This window comes from Eublepharis macularius, chromosome 10 (assembly GCF_028583425.1).
Source record: "Eublepharis macularius isolate TG4126 chromosome 10, MPM_Emac_v1.0, whole genome shotgun sequence".
Lineage (NCBI taxonomy): Eukaryota > Metazoa > Chordata > Lepidosauria > Squamata > Eublepharidae > Eublepharis > Eublepharis macularius.
In genome coordinates, this window is record NC_072799.1 from 61,078,873 (window position 1) to 61,099,144 (window position 20,272).

A 20,272-nucleotide genomic window follows, 5' to 3' on the forward strand; every position below is an offset into this window, starting at 1 on the left:
CCCCAACAGGAGAAAGACAGGGTATAAAGTAAATAAATAAATGTGTACCCAAATACATAACATACTCCAATCTTATTTACTTGCAAGCAAATACTACTGATTTATTTTGACTGACTTTAGTGAGCAATCTCAGAATCACTGCAAATACTGCATACGGTATTAATACAAAAAAAATTAATTTAAAACATGCAGGTGGTAATACATGACTCTAATTTAATTATCTGAACAATTCTCTCTCTTTAGCTATTCATGCTACTTCAAGAAGCCCTGACTTGGGATATGGTATGATATGTCCTCTTGGCTATTTCCCTTGTGGGAATATCACAAAGTGTTTGCCTCAGTTTCTCCACTGCAATGGGGAAGATGACTGTGGGAATCAAGCAGATGAAGAAAACTGTGGTATGTTAACAAAGCTCTTGGCACTGCATCACAATTTATATTTTCTAATTGCCATTCTTTAAGAGACCTCTTACACAAGGACACTCAAATGTAGGGAAACATAATGTTAGCCAGGAAGCATAGTTTAAAAAGACAGAGCCAAAACTACCTCTCTACAGGAGGGTAGTTTTAAAATACAGAGGTGGCAGAGATTGCACCTCAGAGAGTTTATTAATTTCATCTTCACCTCCCCAAAAGCTCTGTCAATTTCACCTCCCCTTCTGGGAGGTGAAGATGAAATTAACAAACCCTCTGAGGAGCTCTCTCTGCTGGCCTTGTCTTTTTAAACTACGCTTCCCGGCTAAGATTGTATTCCTCTATGCTTGAGTGTCCTCATGTAAGAGGTCTCGTGTAGAGAGACTCAGATGTGCCATTTTCTAATGATGTATGATTAGTATGACTGTAAAACCAGTTTATCAACTACTTGCTTAGAAGGGGAGTAAACTGTTTTCAGGGGTATTTGTATACATTTTGTCTTTTATTTAGTATTATCATTTATTATATAGGAGACTTATAATGCCATTTTAAGCAGAGTTACACCATTCTAAGTGTTCTTAGGATTGAGGCTTACTTTCCTGGGAATAAACCTCATTGATTAAAATGGTATTTAATTCCAAATAGAAGTAACAATAGTAACAAAACAATTCACCGTAAAGCATAAGAGATATGACAGTAAATGAAAACTATAAGCCTACTTATGGCAATACTTATCCTGTTGTAAATACATACTGGTGTGTCTGCATTGGTTGCTTATTTGTTTATAGGTGCAATTCAAATTATACTCCTGTGTGCCAGGTGTATAATTATACTCCTCTGAGAGCCTTCTCCTGGTGGCACACTCACTTAGGATGGTTGATTTGGCAACAATGAGGTCATGGGTATTCTCTGTGTAGATTAATTTTTATGGAGCGGCCTCTGGACTTGCCAACTTCAGGAACGCACATAAGACTTGTTCCAAACAGTATCTGGTGATGCAAAACTGTCGCTGGTTGTGTTTTTAACTCTGTGTATTGGTTTTAACTTGTTGCTGGATGCTCACGATATTTGTGTCCTTGTACCTTTTGCTGTTTTGTTAACTGCCTTGAGTTTGTAGAGATAAGGTGGAGTTAAAATGTTTTAAATAACTAAAAGAGAAAATGAGGTCATGTATGCAACAGGGGACGCCATGAATAGGTCAGGGCAGAACTATGGTGCTGATATTTACTACATGTTGAAAACTCCTTCCAGAAGTACATGGTGTTCAAATAACCCAATTCAATTATATCCATCATGAATAGTATGGTTATATGAACACATTTAACAAAAAGACAATGCTTCAACCCCAATACAAATTTAAAAACCTAATTGTAGAGAAGATAATGGTAAATGATAACCATAGATATCTTTTCTGTAGACAGAATAAAACCCACTGGGTATCTTTAGCTATCATGTGGATCATTTTTGCAAGTAAAGACAGAAATTTTGTACTGTATCTAGTCCATTTGGATTTCCACTTTTGAAAGATCTTGCACAACCAGTTTTCGGCACTATAATATATATAGAGAAAAACGGTAGGTGTTGCACAAGATCTTGTAGAACTACACAAAATCTATTTATGTTCTCATTTGCGCATCACTAGAGCCAAGGCCTTGTCTGTAGGTAGCCTGGCTTTGCCCCACTGATCACATTGAAGAGGAAAGGGAGTTCACCTATCCAAACCCAAGCAATGAAAAATGTGACATCATCCCAAAACACTAATTAATCTGCAGAAAAGATAGAAAACAGGTAACCTACTAACTGAAAGCAATGAGCAATGCCAAGAAAAAAATGAAAATTAAAAAACAAACTCCTCAGAAGCACAAACAAGGTAAGGCAGAATATCCAAACAAACCAAATATAAAACCACACCCAACCCCAAATAACAATGAAAACAATCTCTCTCCTGAACTCCCCCCAGCAAACAAATATGTCACCCTTTACCAACCCTCACCTGAGGGAAAGGGACACAGGAAACCTTAGCTAGTAGTAATAATAAATTAATCAGGCCAATCTGTGGAGAAGTGCCATCCTGGTAGGATTTGTCCAGCTGAGGTCTAGCTTAATCCAAGCAAGGCATTTCTCCCAAGATGCAAGCAGCAGCAAGTGCAGCACACGTGGCTCAAAATGGCCAACTTAACGGATGGCTGCAGCTTAAAATTTCCCTCCTCTCCAAGAAAGAGTATGTGATCGGCCAGGGCAACTTGCCTGATCAGTCCCAGGGCTATGATTGACTGGAGAAAATGCTGTTTTCCCCAGGAATGGGGAGAAATATTTTTTAAAACTGGGCAGGCAGGCCCTGTTAAATTCTTGACAATTAATTTACAATGTTAAGAGATTCAAGAAGTTGTTCCAGGGAGCCTTTGACTGCCTTAGATACAGCCTACTCTATCTGATGTTGCGTAAGCAGGTGACTTTTAGGTAGGGGTGTGTGTAATCTGGGTCAGGAACCAGGGGGGAAAGCTGGATTTATACCAATCTGGCTAAAACTGGCTTTCCCAGATCAAATTAGAGAATCCCAGATCTGATCTGGGAACCTGGATCAAGACCTGCAGATAAATCCAGGTTAATCCATGAAGCACAGATTTTCTGACCTTCTGCATCAGCTTTTTCATTCATAGAGACTGCTAATGGAAAGTATCTCACCAAAGACAGCTGAGTAAGCTTAGCAGTCATGGAATGAGAGAATGGGAGAGGGAAGCGGAAACCCCATTGCCTCCTCTGCCGTAGTCCCTCTCTGAATCAGCGCCCAGCACACTTGGGAAATGAGTTCTCATCAATGTGAGGTGTGACCGATTGCTTGAAAGTTAGGTTGGGTGAACCCTGACAGAAATCATAATATGTAGTTAGGAGAGGGGCTGTGGCTCTGTGCAAGCACATCTGCTTTGCATGCACATCTGCTTTGTATGCAGGAAGTTTTCATTAAAGAAGATTAGGTATCTTTCCTTGCCTACAGTCTCTGGTTATGTTTTAAACCAACCTCTCCCCACTCCCTCTTCCTTTACACATGAATGGGAGTTTTCCTGTCCCTTTTCACTGTTGAGTTCACAGCAGCTGGAGTCCCTACTGGCTAATAGCCACTATCTGCTGACATATTAAGGATAGGGTGTAAGAAAAATGGTTCCCCTCCCCTGACACACAAGTTTCCTCTTTCTATGCTTGCATTTAAGGAACAGGCCATTTTCGCACTGCTTACTGGCCACAGAACATCATGTCAAGCTCCTGGAACAACAGCGTCTTCCTGGTGTGATTTCACGTGAGAACTGCAGTTCTCACATGAAATTGTGCCAGGAAGATGCTATCGTTCCAAGAGCTTGGCACGATGTTTAGTGGCCAGTAAGCAGTGTGAAAATGGCCCATAAAGATATTCGTGTGTTTGCAGTTAAACTCAGCCACTGTACCAACTGACAGGCCTACATTTGGTCCAATTCCTGAGGATTCTGGTTTCATTTAATTTTCTGTTCATGTCTTGTTAATTTATTCATTCCCTGCACTTGGCAAGCAGAAATGGTTTATTTTTATTTTTACCTTTTTGTAACATCTAGTCTCCTTTAGGTGCTTTTATAAATACAAATTAATAATGATTTTTAACATTTTTTTCATATAATTTTTATTAGATGATAACAGTGGATGGTCTCAGCAACTAGATAAATATTTTGCAATCTACAATGAAAGGATGCCCCAATACGCCTTTGAAGTGAGCACCTATGAATGCTGTGAGTAGTACAAACCATCATTTGCCTAACTACAGAATGTTTAAATACAACAGATGCATAGAAATGCCCCTCCCTACAGGAACACATTCAAATGCAGAATGACACTGTGCAATTCCATTTTAGAAAAACTAATTTAAACCATATTGTTCAAGTGAGCCATGGGTCTCCGGAAAGGAACACGGGCAATGAATTTGAACCAAGGAGGGTAGCCACTCTTCTCCAACACAGAGAATTTCTCTTGGAGCATGGCAGCCTCTGAGTTAACTGTTGTTGGATATAGGATGATTTCTAACAACAGCTTGAAATGTAATTGGTTCTAAGGTAGAGGGACTGGAAATCCAGGGAAGCGGATGCTAAGGATATGCTCATTTTGGTATATGATTTTGTGGCTGGCTGTCAGCAGAATTAGAGCTGTCAAAGAGCTGATCTTTGGGGGCGGGCAGCTGCAACTTTGCTAATCGTCTTGCTCGGGGAGTGGGGGAAATACTCTAGAGAAAGCTTCCCCCCCCTCCCCGAGCAAGACGATTAGCAAAGTTGCAGCTGCCCGCCCCCAAAGATCATTGAGAGCAGGCTTGCGACTAGAGAAACGATTTGCAAACGCAGGTTTTCTCTGACTTTTAAGGCAGCGATCCTAACAGTTCTAACAGAGAGGGGAGGACTTCACCGACATGTCAGCTTTCTCCAGAGCATCCCCCACCCCCCAGCAAGATGATTTGCAAAAGCTGCTGTCGTAGGCTTTCTCCGTCTCTTCAGGCAGCCGTGCTAACAGAGAGGGGAAGGAACAGAAGGAAAAGGGGTGTGGGAGAGGGACTTCAGTACCCAGAAAGACGCGAAAATGATCAAGTGCCGTTCGCGTGAAAGATGTCACTTGTAGCGAGGCAGTTTGAAAAGCTGTGACTTTCTACAATGTTAGTTACTTTATTGCATTAGATGGAAACCTGAGGAGAAAATCCTTTAGAAATCATATTCAACCAATGCTAACTACTCATATTCTACAGCAGGAGCAAATTTACAGGTGAAACAACACATTAGGCAGTCTTAGAAAACAAAAGAAATAAAAGTTGTTGGGAACCAGAGAGGTGTAGTGGTAAGAATTTTGAACTCAAGCTATTCAGCTCCCACTCAGCCATGAAAGCTGACTGAGTGACTCTAGGATGGTTAAGTTTTCGCAACTTAGGGCCAAGCTACACATGACGAATGACAGTTGAACGGCAAGTGTATTTCTCCCTGTTCACTTGCCCTCCACTCAATCCACTTGCCATTCGTGTCATTCGTCATGTGTAGCTTGGCCCTTAGATCCAAGCTACAAGTGACGCCTTACACAGGTTGGACACTTGTCAGCTTCCCTCAAGTTTTGATGGGAAATGTAGGCGTCCTGGTTTTATAGCTTGGCTCTCCATTACAGCTGCAAGACCAGGATGCTTACATTTCCCATCAACACTTGAGGGAAGCTGACAAGTGTCCAACCTGTGTCAGGCGTCACTTGTAGCTTGGATCTTAATCTACCTATTGTGGGGATAAAAGAGGGCAATGTGTATGCTGTCCTGAGCTCCTTGAAAGAAGGGCAGGTTAGAAAATATAACATATATTGTACAGAGAGGATGGCCAATGATTAGGGAAAAAATCATATTAACCATGTTTTACTTCAGGTTCTACATGGTAAATGAGGATATAAACATTTCTGTTATGTGTAATAAGGTATGACTTTATCCTAACTTATGTTTTTATTCTATATGTTCTTTTCTCTTCACAATATCACCCCAATATCTACTACATCTGTGACATCCTCTTTATCCAGTGGTTGATTCTGTGCCAACAGAATGTTTGTGCCGAGGGCTAGAGGTTGACTGTGATGGTGCCAATTTGAGCACAATCCCTTTGGTCTCTTCAAATATCATTATGATGTAAGTAAAGAAGAAGCACCTTCCAAGTGTAGTTTTGAACCTCTTTCTTACAGGCCACAATATTATTAGCAAGTGGATCTGAATGAGAGACATGTCTAAAGTTGAAAGGTACCCCTGCAAACCAGCAGAGAGCAAGGGAATGGGTACCATGAGGGCAGAAGCAGGACTTACCAGCTGCTGAGGCATTTGCCAGTAATTTGATGACATCGCCAGCAATGTGCTGACGTCACTTCCAGAAAAGGCATCATCATGTCACCAGCCCACTGGAACCTCTATTTTTTGCCCAAATACCAGGACTTTACCCAGTGACATGATGATGTTACTTCTATGTGTACAGGAAGTGATGTCAGTTGTAGCCAGCAATGCCATTTTATTGATGGGCACCCCAGCAGCCAGTAAATTGCTCCGTTTCCTGCCATTTCTTTCCCTGCTAGTTAGATGAGTGTTGAGTGGCTAATCAATTCCTAGTTCTGTGTCTAAGTGCTCCTCTCTCTTTAAGTAGCTCTCTTCAGCATTCTTGGAACCAACCCAAAAGCATATGTGAATAGATGGCTGGATCCAACCAGTTTTTCCAGGGGGTCCTTTGACCACCAAAAAGGTTGTGTCGGGAACATGCATGGACAGAAGTCAAGTGGGATGGGAGATGTTACATGAAAGCGAATTGAATGAAAAAGCTGGCAGAACCTAGTAAGTCAAGGATGCTGTTGCCAGAGATTTCTTATTCAGTGCACATAGCTGACTAGCATTTATTATTTTGGAAAAAAGGAAAACATTAATCAATATATATATATATTGCAACAAAGATCATTTGAAATGTAATTTTTAGATTTTTTTTAGGCTGTTTGTTGAGGCAGAAATGCCAAAGCATGTTTCAAGGATTGCTCTGCTCACTGCCTACCCTTAGAGACAACTGTTAAGCACCACACCGGTCCCTGTGCTGGATCTTGGTGGAGGAAACATATACGGGCTCCACCCAGCCAGTGCCCTTCTAATTTCCCCACTCCAGATGAACACTCCTTTTTATCAGATCCTAACTTCTATCAACATTTAAATGGGTCATGTTAGATATCAAATTTTGGATCATGTTAGATATCAAATGGCAGGGGGAAAGGTGCTGAAGTGTAAAGTAGGGACAAGAACACTGAAACTCTGCTCTTGAGCAGACTTTTTTTGTTTCTAGCTTTTTTAAAGAGCTGAAGTACATCTAAGAGAGCTAAAAGTAAATAAAAAACCATTATGCTAACAATGCTATCTTCAGGGCCGGTACAAGGTTTTCTGGTGCCTGAGGCCAGATTCCAGCACCCGGGAGCAGCTTCAGGGGTGTTGCTGCCCCCACATGCACACGCATCAAGCACGTGTGCACACACCCGGACTGCGTGATGATGTCACGGTGTGTGATGTCATCATGTAGGGCGTGCACTGTGAGACGGCCACCCCATTGGCAAGGCAGGCAGCTGGGACAGTGCACGGTTGACCTTCCACTCTCCCGCTCAGTTGCCCCACACCGCCCCAGCCACCTGCCATGCCTGGCTGGCCCACAGCTGTGTGCTGGCGGTGGCGGCATCGGCGGCAGCATGGGGCAACTGAGTGGGAGGGCTGGGAGGCTGCCTGCTCAGTTGCCCCATGCTGCTGCCGCCAGCACACGCTCCTGACCGGGTACCTGCTGGCCAGGTGTGGCAGGCAGCTGGGGCGGCACACGGGAGTGGCTTCCCAGCCCTCTCGTTCAGCTCCCAGCGCTGCTGCCACCAGCCCCACAACGTGTGCCCTTGCCTCCAGTCAGTCAGTGCTCGAGGTGGCTGCCAGCACTACCTCAGTAGACATGCCGGCCCTGGCTATCTTAAGCAGTTACTCCTTTCTAAGACAGTGGGCTTAGGATGATATAAGTCTCTTTAGGATTGCACTGCAAACATCTTCATCCATGCTAACTGCATACAGAATATTTTAAGCCTCTGTAGGAGCTACCTGTAATTAATTATAGCTTTATTACTAGATCTAAAAATGCCAAATCTACATTCAAAGTTGTTCACCTGTGTGAACAAAGACTTACTTTCTAGGGGGACAATTTTTCCCGTATGGATGAGATTTAAAGTAACATTGAAATGTAATATGAGAAACAGAATGTGGAAAGTTGCTGGTCAGTTGAAGAGGAATATTTGATTAGTTTCATGAGAAATGACACCTCTCAATTAACAATCAATTATAAAATTTGTACAGATTGCATCATCATCTTCACCATCATGTTTCAAGATTTACTTCCTCAAAAAAATATACACTTTCAAGAAACCAGGAAGGTGTTTTTTAAATTCCATATAACCAAGGTTTTATTCTGCAAATGTTTATATGGAACTATAGCAGTGCAATCCTAAACAGTTACATTCTGCATAGACCGCTGCCTTCAATGGATCTAAAAGGATTGCATTTAGGATTGCACTATAATTCTACTGTTTATGAGAAGCTAAATTTCATTTGTTTGTACTCCTTTGCTCATAGTGCAGAATGTGCTGTAGGAAACCTGTTCCAATCATAAAAGCATAATTGCTTCACATAATGTGATTGATTAATAGATACTTGAAGGAATTCAATTCCAAGGTCTTTGACCAAAATATTTGCTATATTGTGAGGCCCTCTAGGGTTCATGGTGGCTAAGTGCAGAGAAATTAAAGAAGTAATTTGCTTCAGGAAACGCTGAGTATGAAGAACATCCTAAAAAGTGAATTGGAGATCTTAATTGGTAGTGACTGTATTTATTTCATTGATTCCATGCAGGAAGCTGTTAAAGTTAAGTCACACATAGATCTAATACAGTGACTCTCCTCAATGGCTTGATACTTATGGATATCAGTATAGTGCAGTTTATATTGTATTTTCTGCAACGATAGTTGGAAAGAGGACTGGGAAAGGGGTTACTTTAAAAGGTTTTCCAAAAATATGAGGTAAATGTTTCCTTTGTGTGCTCAGAAACACTGTAGGCCAAATTTATTTGAGGTGATTCCATTGATTTAAAATAACATCTGAAGTGGGCATATGATACAGTATGATTCCAAGAGAACCATTCTCATTTAGTTTTAAAATGTTTTAAACACCCCTGGCCCCTCTGAGGAAGACAGGGTGAACAAATACTAGCCCAGGGTGGTGGGGGTGGGGTTTGATATTCTGGCTATCTTTTCCCCTCTTTAATGCTGCCTACATTTTCTCCTGGTCAAACAAAACACCATGTGTGTGAAATTATAATGTGCAACAGCAGCAAATAAAGCACAGCAAACTGTCACGTCTTCTTTGAGAGCCTGATTATGTGACCCAGTCAAGTATTACTCGCCCTTTTACCCAGCAACAGGTTCTTGACCAATCATTGCAGAGCTTGCCTCCTTGTTCTTGTTATAAGTTTATGCAGTGCAGAGTGAGAGCCAAACTACAAGTGACGTCTTACACAGGTTGGACACTAATCGGCTTCCCTCAAGTTTTGATGGGAAATGTAGGCATCCTGGTCTTGCAGCTGTAATGGAAAGCCAAGCTGTAAAACCAGGGCGCCTACATTTCCCATCAAAACTTGAGGGAAGCTGACAAGTGTCCAACCTGTGTAAGGCGTCACTTGTAGTTTGGCTCTGATTCAGGCAGCTCTCTGTGCACGCACGTCATAAACTAAGTATTCAGTAAATTTGCCTTAAAGAGTCTTCTTTGACACTTTGGAAGCTCCCCTGAGATCTCAAATACTGCCCATCGGCATGCGGCAGCACGCCAGCAGAGGCTGAATGCTGCGTTGGTTTGTGTGATTGAGGCAAGTACATCCTTCAGGAATTGGGGAGTTCGGGAAGTTAACCAGGGAACTTCAACCTCCTTCCAGTTTATTTTGTGTAAGTTATTTCTCTGGTATGGCATTTAATTTATTTACTTGGCTTGTTTGAAGTAATGGCACCCCTGACTAAGGGAGACTTTAAAATCCAGTGGCCCCTTATGGGCTCCTGGAATACTGATCAGTTCTTTTCCAACAAAAAGATTGTCTGCAGGCTAAAGAAAAAGGAGTAACCACCCCAGAGTGGGATGTTTACCATCAATTAGTCTCCATTCTTAGAATGATCCAGATCATGAGTGTCCTCCACCCTTACTCAGCCAGTAATTTACTAGCCTGGGAAACTGAGGATGACCTCTCTTTAACTTCTCATAGTAAAGTAAGACTCTTATTAGACTAGCTGGGCTGAATCCACACACCCGCGGAGTGTCCCGGCATTGCGCTAAATGTTCGCTAAACACCCGGAAGTGTAGCGTCTGTCTAGCGCGATTCAGAAATCACGCTAGAAAGACACTACACTTCTGGGTGTTTAGCGAACACTTAGCGCAACGCCGGGACGCTCTGCGGGTGTGTGGTTTCAGCCCTGGTCTAAAGAAACATCAATTGATCTGCTTTTGATTCCCCTTTCTGACATAACTGTTTTCACTCTCAGCATTTCTGGCCTGTCTCTATAGGCCTTTTTTCAGTTTGAGCATGCTTTCCTGTTTCTAGCTAACTAGCTCAATCAATCTGTCGAGTTGCAACCTTCTCTATAAGTCTGATTGCACTATACAGTTCCTCTGATAGTTTCTTGCTAAAGTCTTCCTAAAGCTTATTGAAAACCTTTCTAAGTTTGCTGATCAGTTCCTTCTCTTTGTGAGGCCAGGCTGTGATCCCTCTGAAGTGGATCTCTTTCAGTTGTGCAAGCTGTAGTTAACCCAAGTCAAATTGAAAAGTGGCTTGCAGAAGCAAATTGGCCGGCAGCAGCGCATTCTTCCCTGCCTGAGGTGGGCCCTGATGCTAATTCTAGCACTGCCTTCCACCGACCCTCAGTCCTATTTTGTTTTTTCTGGTAGGCCTACCTTTCTTTCTTTGTTTGTTTTTTAAAATATTTTATTAAAACAGAAAATAGCATTGAACTGTAGAAAAAATATCAAAAGCTGACTATATAACAAAAAGTGACATTAGACAGTAAACATAATATTGAAAACAAAATATGTAACAAAGTATTAAAACTACATAATAATATAACAAAAAGTAACATTAGAGAATAGACATAATATCAAAAACAGAATATATAGCAGATTATTAAAACGACATATTTCTTCTTTGCATTCCCCCCACTTACTTATGTTAAAATACATTATACATTATTTTCATCATTTTATATTCAACATTTTTTAAAAAAAACATATCTTTCAGCCACATAGTAAAAAAACCCTTTCCATTTTTCCTGGAATTCTGAAATTGGTATATTATGCATATAAAAAGTTAATTTAGCCATTGCCACATAAACATACAATTCATTCAGTCACATCTGGCCAAAGTTCTGCCTTCCATTTTGTTGCATATACTACTCTTGCCACCATCACCATATACTGAAAGAGTTCATTGTGTTTTTTGTAATATTACTTGGTAAAATATTTAATAACGTATTATTTGGGTCTAGCACAAAGCAGAGCTTTAATACCTTTTGCCCCTCTTCATGTATTTTTATCTAATATCTTCTTGCTTTCTTGCATGTCCACCACGTGATAAAAGTTGCATCCATACATTGACATTTCCAGCATCTTCCACTATAGTCCTAGTTTTTGCAATTTCTTTAGGAGTAATATACCGTCTGAAAACATTTTATACCAGTTCTCCCTTAACATTTGACAATCCATAAATTTAATTTCTTTAGTCCATAAAGATTTCCATTGGCTCACAGAGATATTTTCTTCGAAGTGTTGCATCCATTTTATCATACAGTTTTTAACTTGTTTTGATTCTGTTTCATACTGCAATAAGATTTTATATACTTCTCCTAACAAGTGTTTTGGGTCTCTACTGATTAGTTGTTCAAACTGGTAGGCCTGACTTTCAACAATGATGGTTTGTTGGGGAACCAGGTACATTTTTTAACTCCTTTGGTCCCCCTTTCCACGATGGGAGAATGTAACCTGCCCATAGAACATATCTCCCTTTATTAGTGGATATAGGGACTTCTATCTCAGCTTTTCACACTGCTGATTTACCTTCAGTTCCCATCTGATAAACTGTCTCTACTATTGGCATCTCTGGTGTCCCTTTTTTTCTCTTTCTATGTTTCAGTCTCTTTCTGTTTTCCTGGGTCCCTTTAAATTTGAACAGGCTTTCTTATTGTCTTGACATTTGTCCTATCAATCTGTTAGCACATGATCTTCTTTGTAAGCCTGGCTGTATTATCTACTGCTCCCCTGATGTATATCTTAGTATACCTCAGTCTATCTAGTAGGAAGTTCTAAATCTCTTTGTTTCTTCCAGCATATGGATGTCTCTGTTATGCCCCTCTTTGCTTTATTAGAAGAACTTATCTCTAAGGTACCACCTTCCATATGGCTTTATACAGTCTTCTGAACAGGTTGCCTTTTTACAGTATTGCTGCTGATCTCTCTAAACCTCTGAATCCTAAAATGAAGCTGGCATTGCCTCTGTTATTTCCTCTTTGCTTCAACAGGGTTTTACTGTGTGAACAGTTTACCTGGACATCTCTGCCGCATGGCTATGCTGAATGCCCTTCTCTCTCTCCTTTCAAGCTTTTCAGCATGGTTTAGTTGACCTAATCCTACTTGCTGATTCTATCTTGGTGTGATATGTGAATGATTTGTTACTTTGTAGTGCTGTACTGAGGCTTTCATTACTGACTCTCTTTATCTCCTTACAGCCCTTATCACTAAGGGTCATAAAGCGTCTTAATCTAAATTCTAGATCTGTCTAAACTTTTGTTGCTTATCTGGGTTTTACCCTTTCCCATAGTTAAAGAAACCTTTCTGTTTTTCATGTTCAGACAGTTCTTTCTTTTCTTTGCCCTACGCAAAAATAAGTTTGCAAGTTCCTTTCTCTGTTGGTTACTGTTATCAATGAATTCCTAATTTTGCTCAGTTGGCAGTTGGCACACCTCTGCAAGACCTTATGTGGGCTTCTACTATTGGCCTCCAGAAGCTGAGTCTTCTTTGTTTCTCCAAACAAGCTCTTACTTCTGTTCAAGCTCTTGTTCTCCCTGATTATTCATGAAGTTAGGCTGTGTTCTTGGGTTCCTTACCTGATCTTGTGGTGATGCTGATCATTCAACCTTGCTTGATCCTGTTGCACAAGCTTTTCCTCCATGCCTCCATTTTATGGCAGCAGCAGAACACCTTGTTGAAGTGTCTGAGCCTCTCATTCTTCATTCCCCTCTAATTCTGAGGTTTTTTGTTCTGATTGAAACTCTGTTCCTCTAGCATAACACCAATACCTCTCTGTTGCCTGCCTTACTAAATATGAACACTTGCTTTTTTATGTTTCATCCTCCCTCAGCTCTGATACTTTCCTTGTGTTTTAAGCCAAGTTTTTCTAGAGTTTATGAATTGCACATATTTAGAAGATGAAGAGGCTTCCAGTTGACAATTCACAGTATTTTGCTTCTCCTTGATATACCCTCACATGTTAGGAGAGAAACATTTCATGAACTTTTGAGCTCAGTCTTCCATTCTGTGAAATGGGTACTAGAGAACCTGACCTGCAGAGTATGGATAAGAACAAATGTGAGAGAAGAAGGGTTCTGGTATTGTTATGAAGGGTTCTGGTATTGTTATGAAAGAAAATTGTTGTTTCTGAGCAGATTTTTTTACTATATAAGGAAATCCTCAATATGAACTAAAACATTTGGGATGACTTTAAGGTAGAGATAGGCAATTAGAGGCCCTGAGGTCTTAGATGTTCTTTCTCTTCTAGCCTAGCTTCTAACTCTGAGAACTATTTCTCTCCCATTCAATCTGTCTTTCATATCAGCTGTTTTGACCAGTCTCATGGTTGTCTGGCTCCTGTTTCTTTGCCTCTGTTCCTCACTCCAACTAATCTGATTTTCCTATCACAAAATGTGATCTTATATTATTACTGATGGTGCTTGTTTCTATTCCTCTGATGGTATATTAGTTTCAGGCTATGTCATTTCTTCTCTGCACATTGTACTTGAAAGAATTGTTCCTTCAGGTGATGGGACTGCACAAATTGCTGATCTCATCATTCTTACTCATGTCTGTTTTCTGACTGAAGGTTTAGCTACGACTGTCTATGCTGCTTCTCAATATGAGTCTCTCTACATGAGACATCTTCCACGGGATGCTCAAGTGCAGGGGGATGTAATGTTAGCTGGGAAGTTCGTTTTTAAAAGACCCAGAGCTGGCTGAGATCGCTGCTCAGAGGGTTTGTTAATTTCATCTTCTCCTCCCTTAAGACTCTGTCAATTTCACCTTCTGGGAGGCAAAGATGAAATTAACAAACTGTCTGAGGAGAGATCTTCACCAGCTCTGGGTCTTTTTAAAACTACCCTTGTGGAAAGAGGTGACATTTTAAACTACATTTCCCAGCTAACTTTGCATCTCCCTACACTTGAGCATCCTGTACCAGATGTCTCATGTAGAGAGACTCTAAGCCTTTCGGTTTGTTCATGATTTTGACACCGTCTGGCAACAGAGTGGTTTTCTTACCTCAACTGGTTCTTTTATTAAAAATAGTCCTTTCTTTATGCTGTCCTTTAACCTTATTGCTTGGCTAGTGTTAAATGTTCTGCTCACAATACTGCTGATACTATGGAAGCCTAAGGAAATGCTCTGGCAGGCTGCTGCTAAGACTTTCAACCCTTTGTTCTCTTTCTATAGATGCTGTACTTTGTCTGCTAAAGGCTAAACCCTTATCTTACCTTTCTGATTTAGCCATTGCCCAGGAATTAACGATACCTTTTGAAAAATCTGTCTGGGTTTTGACCAGCTTTATTCCTCATCCTGATATCTTATGACGTTTCTCAGATGGCTGCCTAGTGGTGCCTAAAGTTGTTACTTTCTCTTGCCTCCTTGTTTTATAGTGTTTCATGTGTTAGAAAGGAGGGGGTGGCTGATTCTGAATAGTGGTTTCTTAATTTTGCATGTGTTACTTGCCAAGCTACAAGTGACGGATGACACTTGAACAGCAAGTGAACAAACTCACGTGTATTCCTCCCTGTTCACTTGTGCTCCACTTGTGCTCCACTTGATCACGTAGTGATCCACTTGTGCTCCACTTGCCGTTCAAGTATCATTTGTCACTTGTAGCTTGGCCCATAGGAAAATGTGTGAACGTGACTCAAGGGTTTATAGACCTGCTACAAGCTCCCTTCCAGTGTTTACAGATGGACCTAGTACAAATGCCTCCAAAACATGAGAGATGGGAGGGACCTCAGTGGTGTTTAATACCATGGAGTTAGGCTTACCAGTTGCCTGCTGGTGGCAAGCAATCTCCCAGAAGTTTGCCCAATTGCCTGCAGATCGCTTCCAGCAGGGCTTGACGATGTCACTTTTTGAAGTGACATCATCACTCCAGCTGCAGGCATGCGCCTGTGCTTCGTTGGAGCCAATTTTGACCTCAAATGGGCCAGAATTAGCCCTATGCAAACTGCGGGAGCATGCCCATTGCTGGTGTAATGACATCACTTCCTGGAAGTGTTGCAAGGATACTCTGGCCGGTAAGTCCCGAGCTTCCTACCTCCTGCCAGGAGGTTACAGGGACCTGGGAACCCTACACAGAGTCCACCCTTCAAAGCAGTCATTTTCTCCAGGGGAACAGATCTCTGTCATCAGGAGATCAACTGTAATTGTGGGAGAGCTCCAGACCCACTAGGAGGTTGGTAACTCTGTGGCTTGATGAGTGAATTTACCCAGTAAACGTCTTTTTTTTACAGGTCCCTGAAAAGGAATCTTCTGAGAAAACTTGCTGACAACAGTTTCAAGAAATATCAAAATCTGAAAAAATTGTAAGACATTGTTAACTTCAGATAGCAAACTATTGCAGTTTCATCATTTTGTGGCATAGTGATTAAGAAAATGATCACATAGTACGGGTTTTTTTTGCATAATTAGAACTATGGTTTGATTAATTAAATGTCTGGTTCTGCTAGCATATACTATTCTGTCTTCTGCAGAGAATTCCCTAACAGCAAGAGACAAGCGGAGAGGTCCTAACTTTATCAGATGTTTGCTGTCTCTTGAACTGATAGCTCAAACTCAGATTAATGCTTCGTTGCACTTACACATAATCAATGCTGAAATTACTAGGATATATTTTTTAAAACCTGGAGCCAAAAAGCCCTTACATGTGCTAAAATCTTTACTGTGTCTTAAGGTTCCAAAAAACTCTAAATACCTGCTTTTAACCTATTGCATTTGTAGCTTTATATTTCTTCTGACATTTCTCATTCGAATACCTTTATTTCTAGAAAACTAATCCCAGTGTGGCCTGACCTGGTTAGCCCAGTCAAGACCAATTTTGTCAGATCTCAAAAGTTTAGCAGGCTGGGCCTTGGTTAGTAATTGAATGGGAGACTTTCAACAAAGACCAAGGTTGCAGAGGCAGACAATGGCAAATCACCTCCATTAGTCTCGTGCCTTGAAAACCCTACCAGGGGTTATCGTAAGTCAGTTAGCACTCTCCACCATACTGAACAGAGGAAAGACAAAATAAAATACAATAAAGAGACAAATAGAACAGGACAACAAAGGGGGGGAAACAACAAGTACACTTAGAAAAGCAATCATCAGATCTACAGACAGTTACATATTTTTTTATTCTTAAGATCCTAAGAAATATGAGAGGTGCTTTGCTGAATCCAGCCAGTGGGCCATCGATTTCAGCATTCTGCTTCAAATAGTGCCCAGTCAGTACCCCTGGAGATCCAAAAATCATGGCATAGAGGCCAAGGCCTTCCCTGATGACACCTCCTAGCACCAATATTGAAGAGGTTTACTGCCTCTGGACATGGAAGTCTCTTATATGATGCAACCCTAAGTAGAGTTACACTCTTCTAAGGAAAATTGGAAATTTACTTACTAAGATTTAATCTTAGTAACTAAACCTTGGTGACCTTGGGCTAGTCACAGCTCTCTGGAGCTCTCTCAGCCCCACCCACCTCACAGGGTGTTTGTTGTGGGGATAATAATAACATACTTTGAAAACTGCTCTGAGCGGGCATTAAGTTGTCCTGAAGGGCGGTATATAAATTGAATGTTGTTGTTATTATTATTAACCACACCCAGTGTTAAATATCTTAAATGCTCTAAATCCAAATAAATTATTTCCGATATTCGGTAGCAAATTGAAACATTATGATATGAATTTTATTCTAGTGCCTTGATGTCCCATTTCATTTTTTTTTCTGAGCAAAAGGAAGAGTAATAAGGAGAGAGATTAACTCAGTTGATGTGTGTCTGAAAGAGACAATATTCAACCGGAACACTTAGCCGATTTCCTACTAAATTAAATCTTCCTAATTGGTGTTTATTCTCTGCACTGGGTCTGTCACCTGTTAGACTGGTACAAAATCATGAGGCAAAAAAAGAGAGAGGCTCCAACACACATAAAACTAATGTAAAGAAAGTAGAAAACTACACATGAAGGATACAGACTAGATTAGAACTAAACAACAAAATTGATTTGATTTATGGTACTGTAAGATTATAAATAGCATTAATTGTTTTTATATGGTGGAATTTGTAACCGCCCCCGAAGAGGATTTCCAATGAAACAACAGATACCTCTGTCGGCCCTGATTATTGGAGGGTTGGGTTACGTCCCTTGGGGCATCCCGAACTTTTCCACACCATCTGTAAGAGAATAAGAAAATTTCATTGTCAATAATGGACTCATGATATACTTACCTGGTAGAAACTTACCTGTGGGATGTTTTCCTGACCTTGAATACTGCATTTGGTGAATCATCAGACCATAAGGACTTTGAATATTATTGTTCCATAATAGCAGTTTGAGTTGTAGCAACATTTGCTCTTTCATTACTGCAATTTGTAACTTTGGCTCTTTGATGGTTGGTAATTGGTTGTACTATTTAATTGCTTCTGAATGAGTACTTATTTTGATTACCTATATATTATAATTTCATTGTTTAGTACTAACCTAGTTTGGAACAAAATCATTGCTTGTACATGCTGTCACATGAGGCAAGAGGAGACAGACAACAACGTATCCTCAGAGTATATTTCTTCCCCTCCTCAGCAGGAAAAGAGACGAAAGTTTTCCTTGTACATAATGGAAGGTAGTCAGCATCACAGAGATCAGAGGAAAATAGAAGCAATGGACCACACTCAACCCCTAGCAGTAACAATGTGCCTGTCCTGCAGACTGGGAATAGTGGGAAATAAAGACAGACTTTCCACACACGCGCACACACAAGCAAGCAAACGCACACTTAGGAGATGCAAGATACATTAGTGATGATGTATGTGATTCAATACTACTGAATCAGGATCTCACAGACATTGTATTTAATAGCATTTTAAACATTTAAAAACGTTACCCACTAAATGTATTTCTCATTGCAACCAATGAAAACAATACTTTGATTGATGTCTCACTATAATAAGCTTTAATTTGATATTAAAGAATCCAACACAAGTTTTAAAGATATCAGATTACCCAAATATAATCCCCACTTTGTCTGCATACTCCTAAAATGTATACAGAGAGTATGCATCCCATTATCCTTAACTTTTCCATTAGATGCAGGTGTTTTTAAATTTTGCAGCAGCCTCTCGGGGCAAAATTCCATAGGAGTTAATTCCATAGGAAAAAGTGGTCATTTCATATATCTGAAACTTTGAAATGAAGGTTATAGTAATTTCATTTGCCTTGATCTTCAGTTTAATCCTTAACCAGCCTCTTATGTTATAAACTGGATGAGGTTAACATAGTCTTGATAGAATCTCTTGGATGATGTATTAAAGTGCAGTATTTTGATTAGAGACATAATCAGTACAGGCCTAAGCAGTTATACCCTTCTAAATCCATGGAAGGCTTAGAAAGTTGTAACTTGGCTTAGGCAATCCTTAGGCACTATGATTTATCGCTATTGTCAATATCTTGATTTGAATATTTTTATCCCTATAGGTATCTTCAAGATAATAAAATAAGTGTTGTGTCAGGACATGCTTTCAAAGGACTCTACAATCTATCAAAGCTGTAGGTATCTTCTCTGCAGGTATACACTAGACCTATCAATTCTTTCTTACTTAAATAATTTAAAAAATAGCTTCAGAGCAGTACCTGGTATCCATACATAAGCAAAAACTGTTGTTGGTCCATTGCCAATGGAAGTCTCCAAAGCCAGGCAGCTAACCTACTTCAACAAGATATAAAATGGTAGCCCACAGTGTACTGCCAAAGATTAAGAGTGATTACAAAGCACCTTTAAATGTGGTACAGTGCCTTGCAGTGCCAGCCTAATCAGGGTTACACTCTTCTAAGTCCATTGCTTAGGATGGTATTGTTAAATGCTTAGCATGGCTTTGGACAAGTCACTGTTTCACACTTTATCTTCTGTGTCATAGAGTTACTATGTCTCTAACGCATTTCAGAACAATTTAAAGGACACATGAGTCACAAACAGATAATTTACCCAAAATTAGTCAATGACTTTCTAACACAATGACCTAATTGCCTATTGTGATGTGTTGCTTTTGTTTTAGATACCTAAGTCACAACAACATAACCTACCTAAAACCCCGTGTCTTTGAAGATCTACATAAACTTGAATGGCTGTATGTACCACTTTTGTTTTGGTTTAAGTGTATCATCTGCACAATATAGAATCCTGAGATCATAAGCGAATACTAGATATACCTGATAGTTTTGCTCTCTCTGCCATGCATAATCTGTATAATCTTTTTAATTTTCAGAGGTAATTAAGAAAGCATGGCACAGTCTTTATTTTCACAGTATTAGACTACTTCAGTTGTGATTCAAATCCATCCTGTATATTACATTAGGGCCTAATTAACTCTGGCGTAGGTAAGAATTATGAATTATGGCATAGGAACATGGATCTTCCATGATAAGTAACTAAGTAGTATCAAAAGAAGCAAAAATGTGTGCAGGTGCTGTTTTTAACTGACCCTTAAGGTCTCCAAAGGCAGTTTCTAACCACACTGGATCAGAGATTGTGTCACTCTTCAGAGCGAACTCCCTAATTAACAGGATTGGGAAATTTTCCTCTCACTAGAAGATCTGTCCTCTTTTTTTGGCCCAAATGGGCATCTTTGCCTGCTTCCCAAACTTCCTTGCCAACTTTCTCCCACTTCTCCTGTCTGTGTTAAACTGCTCTCAGTCAGGGCTGGATCTCAAAACTGTCAGTACTCAACTCCTCTCTGCTAGGGCTGAAATCAGACACCCTT

The 20,272-nt window shown here is 40.3% G+C and overlaps 1 protein-coding gene across 1 annotated transcript in view; it reads left to right on the top strand.

The window, feature by feature from the left end:
• The first annotated feature begins 336 nt into the window (after positions 1-336).
• RXFP1 (relaxin family peptide receptor 1) overlaps positions 337-20,272 on the top strand; it is a 37,658-nt gene continuing 17,722 nt past the window's right edge. The window contains exons 1-6 of the mRNA XM_054990290.1: positions 337-399; positions 4,071-4,169; positions 5,968-6,073; positions 15,775-15,846; positions 18,990-19,061; positions 19,568-19,639. Of these exons, the coding sequence (XP_054846265.1) occupies positions 4,130-4,169; positions 5,968-6,073; positions 15,775-15,846; positions 18,990-19,061; positions 19,568-19,639 (362 nt within the window). The 5' untranslated portion in view covers positions 337-399; positions 4,071-4,129. The remainder of the gene's footprint in view (positions 400-4,070; positions 4,170-5,967; positions 6,074-15,774; positions 15,847-18,989; positions 19,062-19,567; positions 19,640-20,272) is intronic.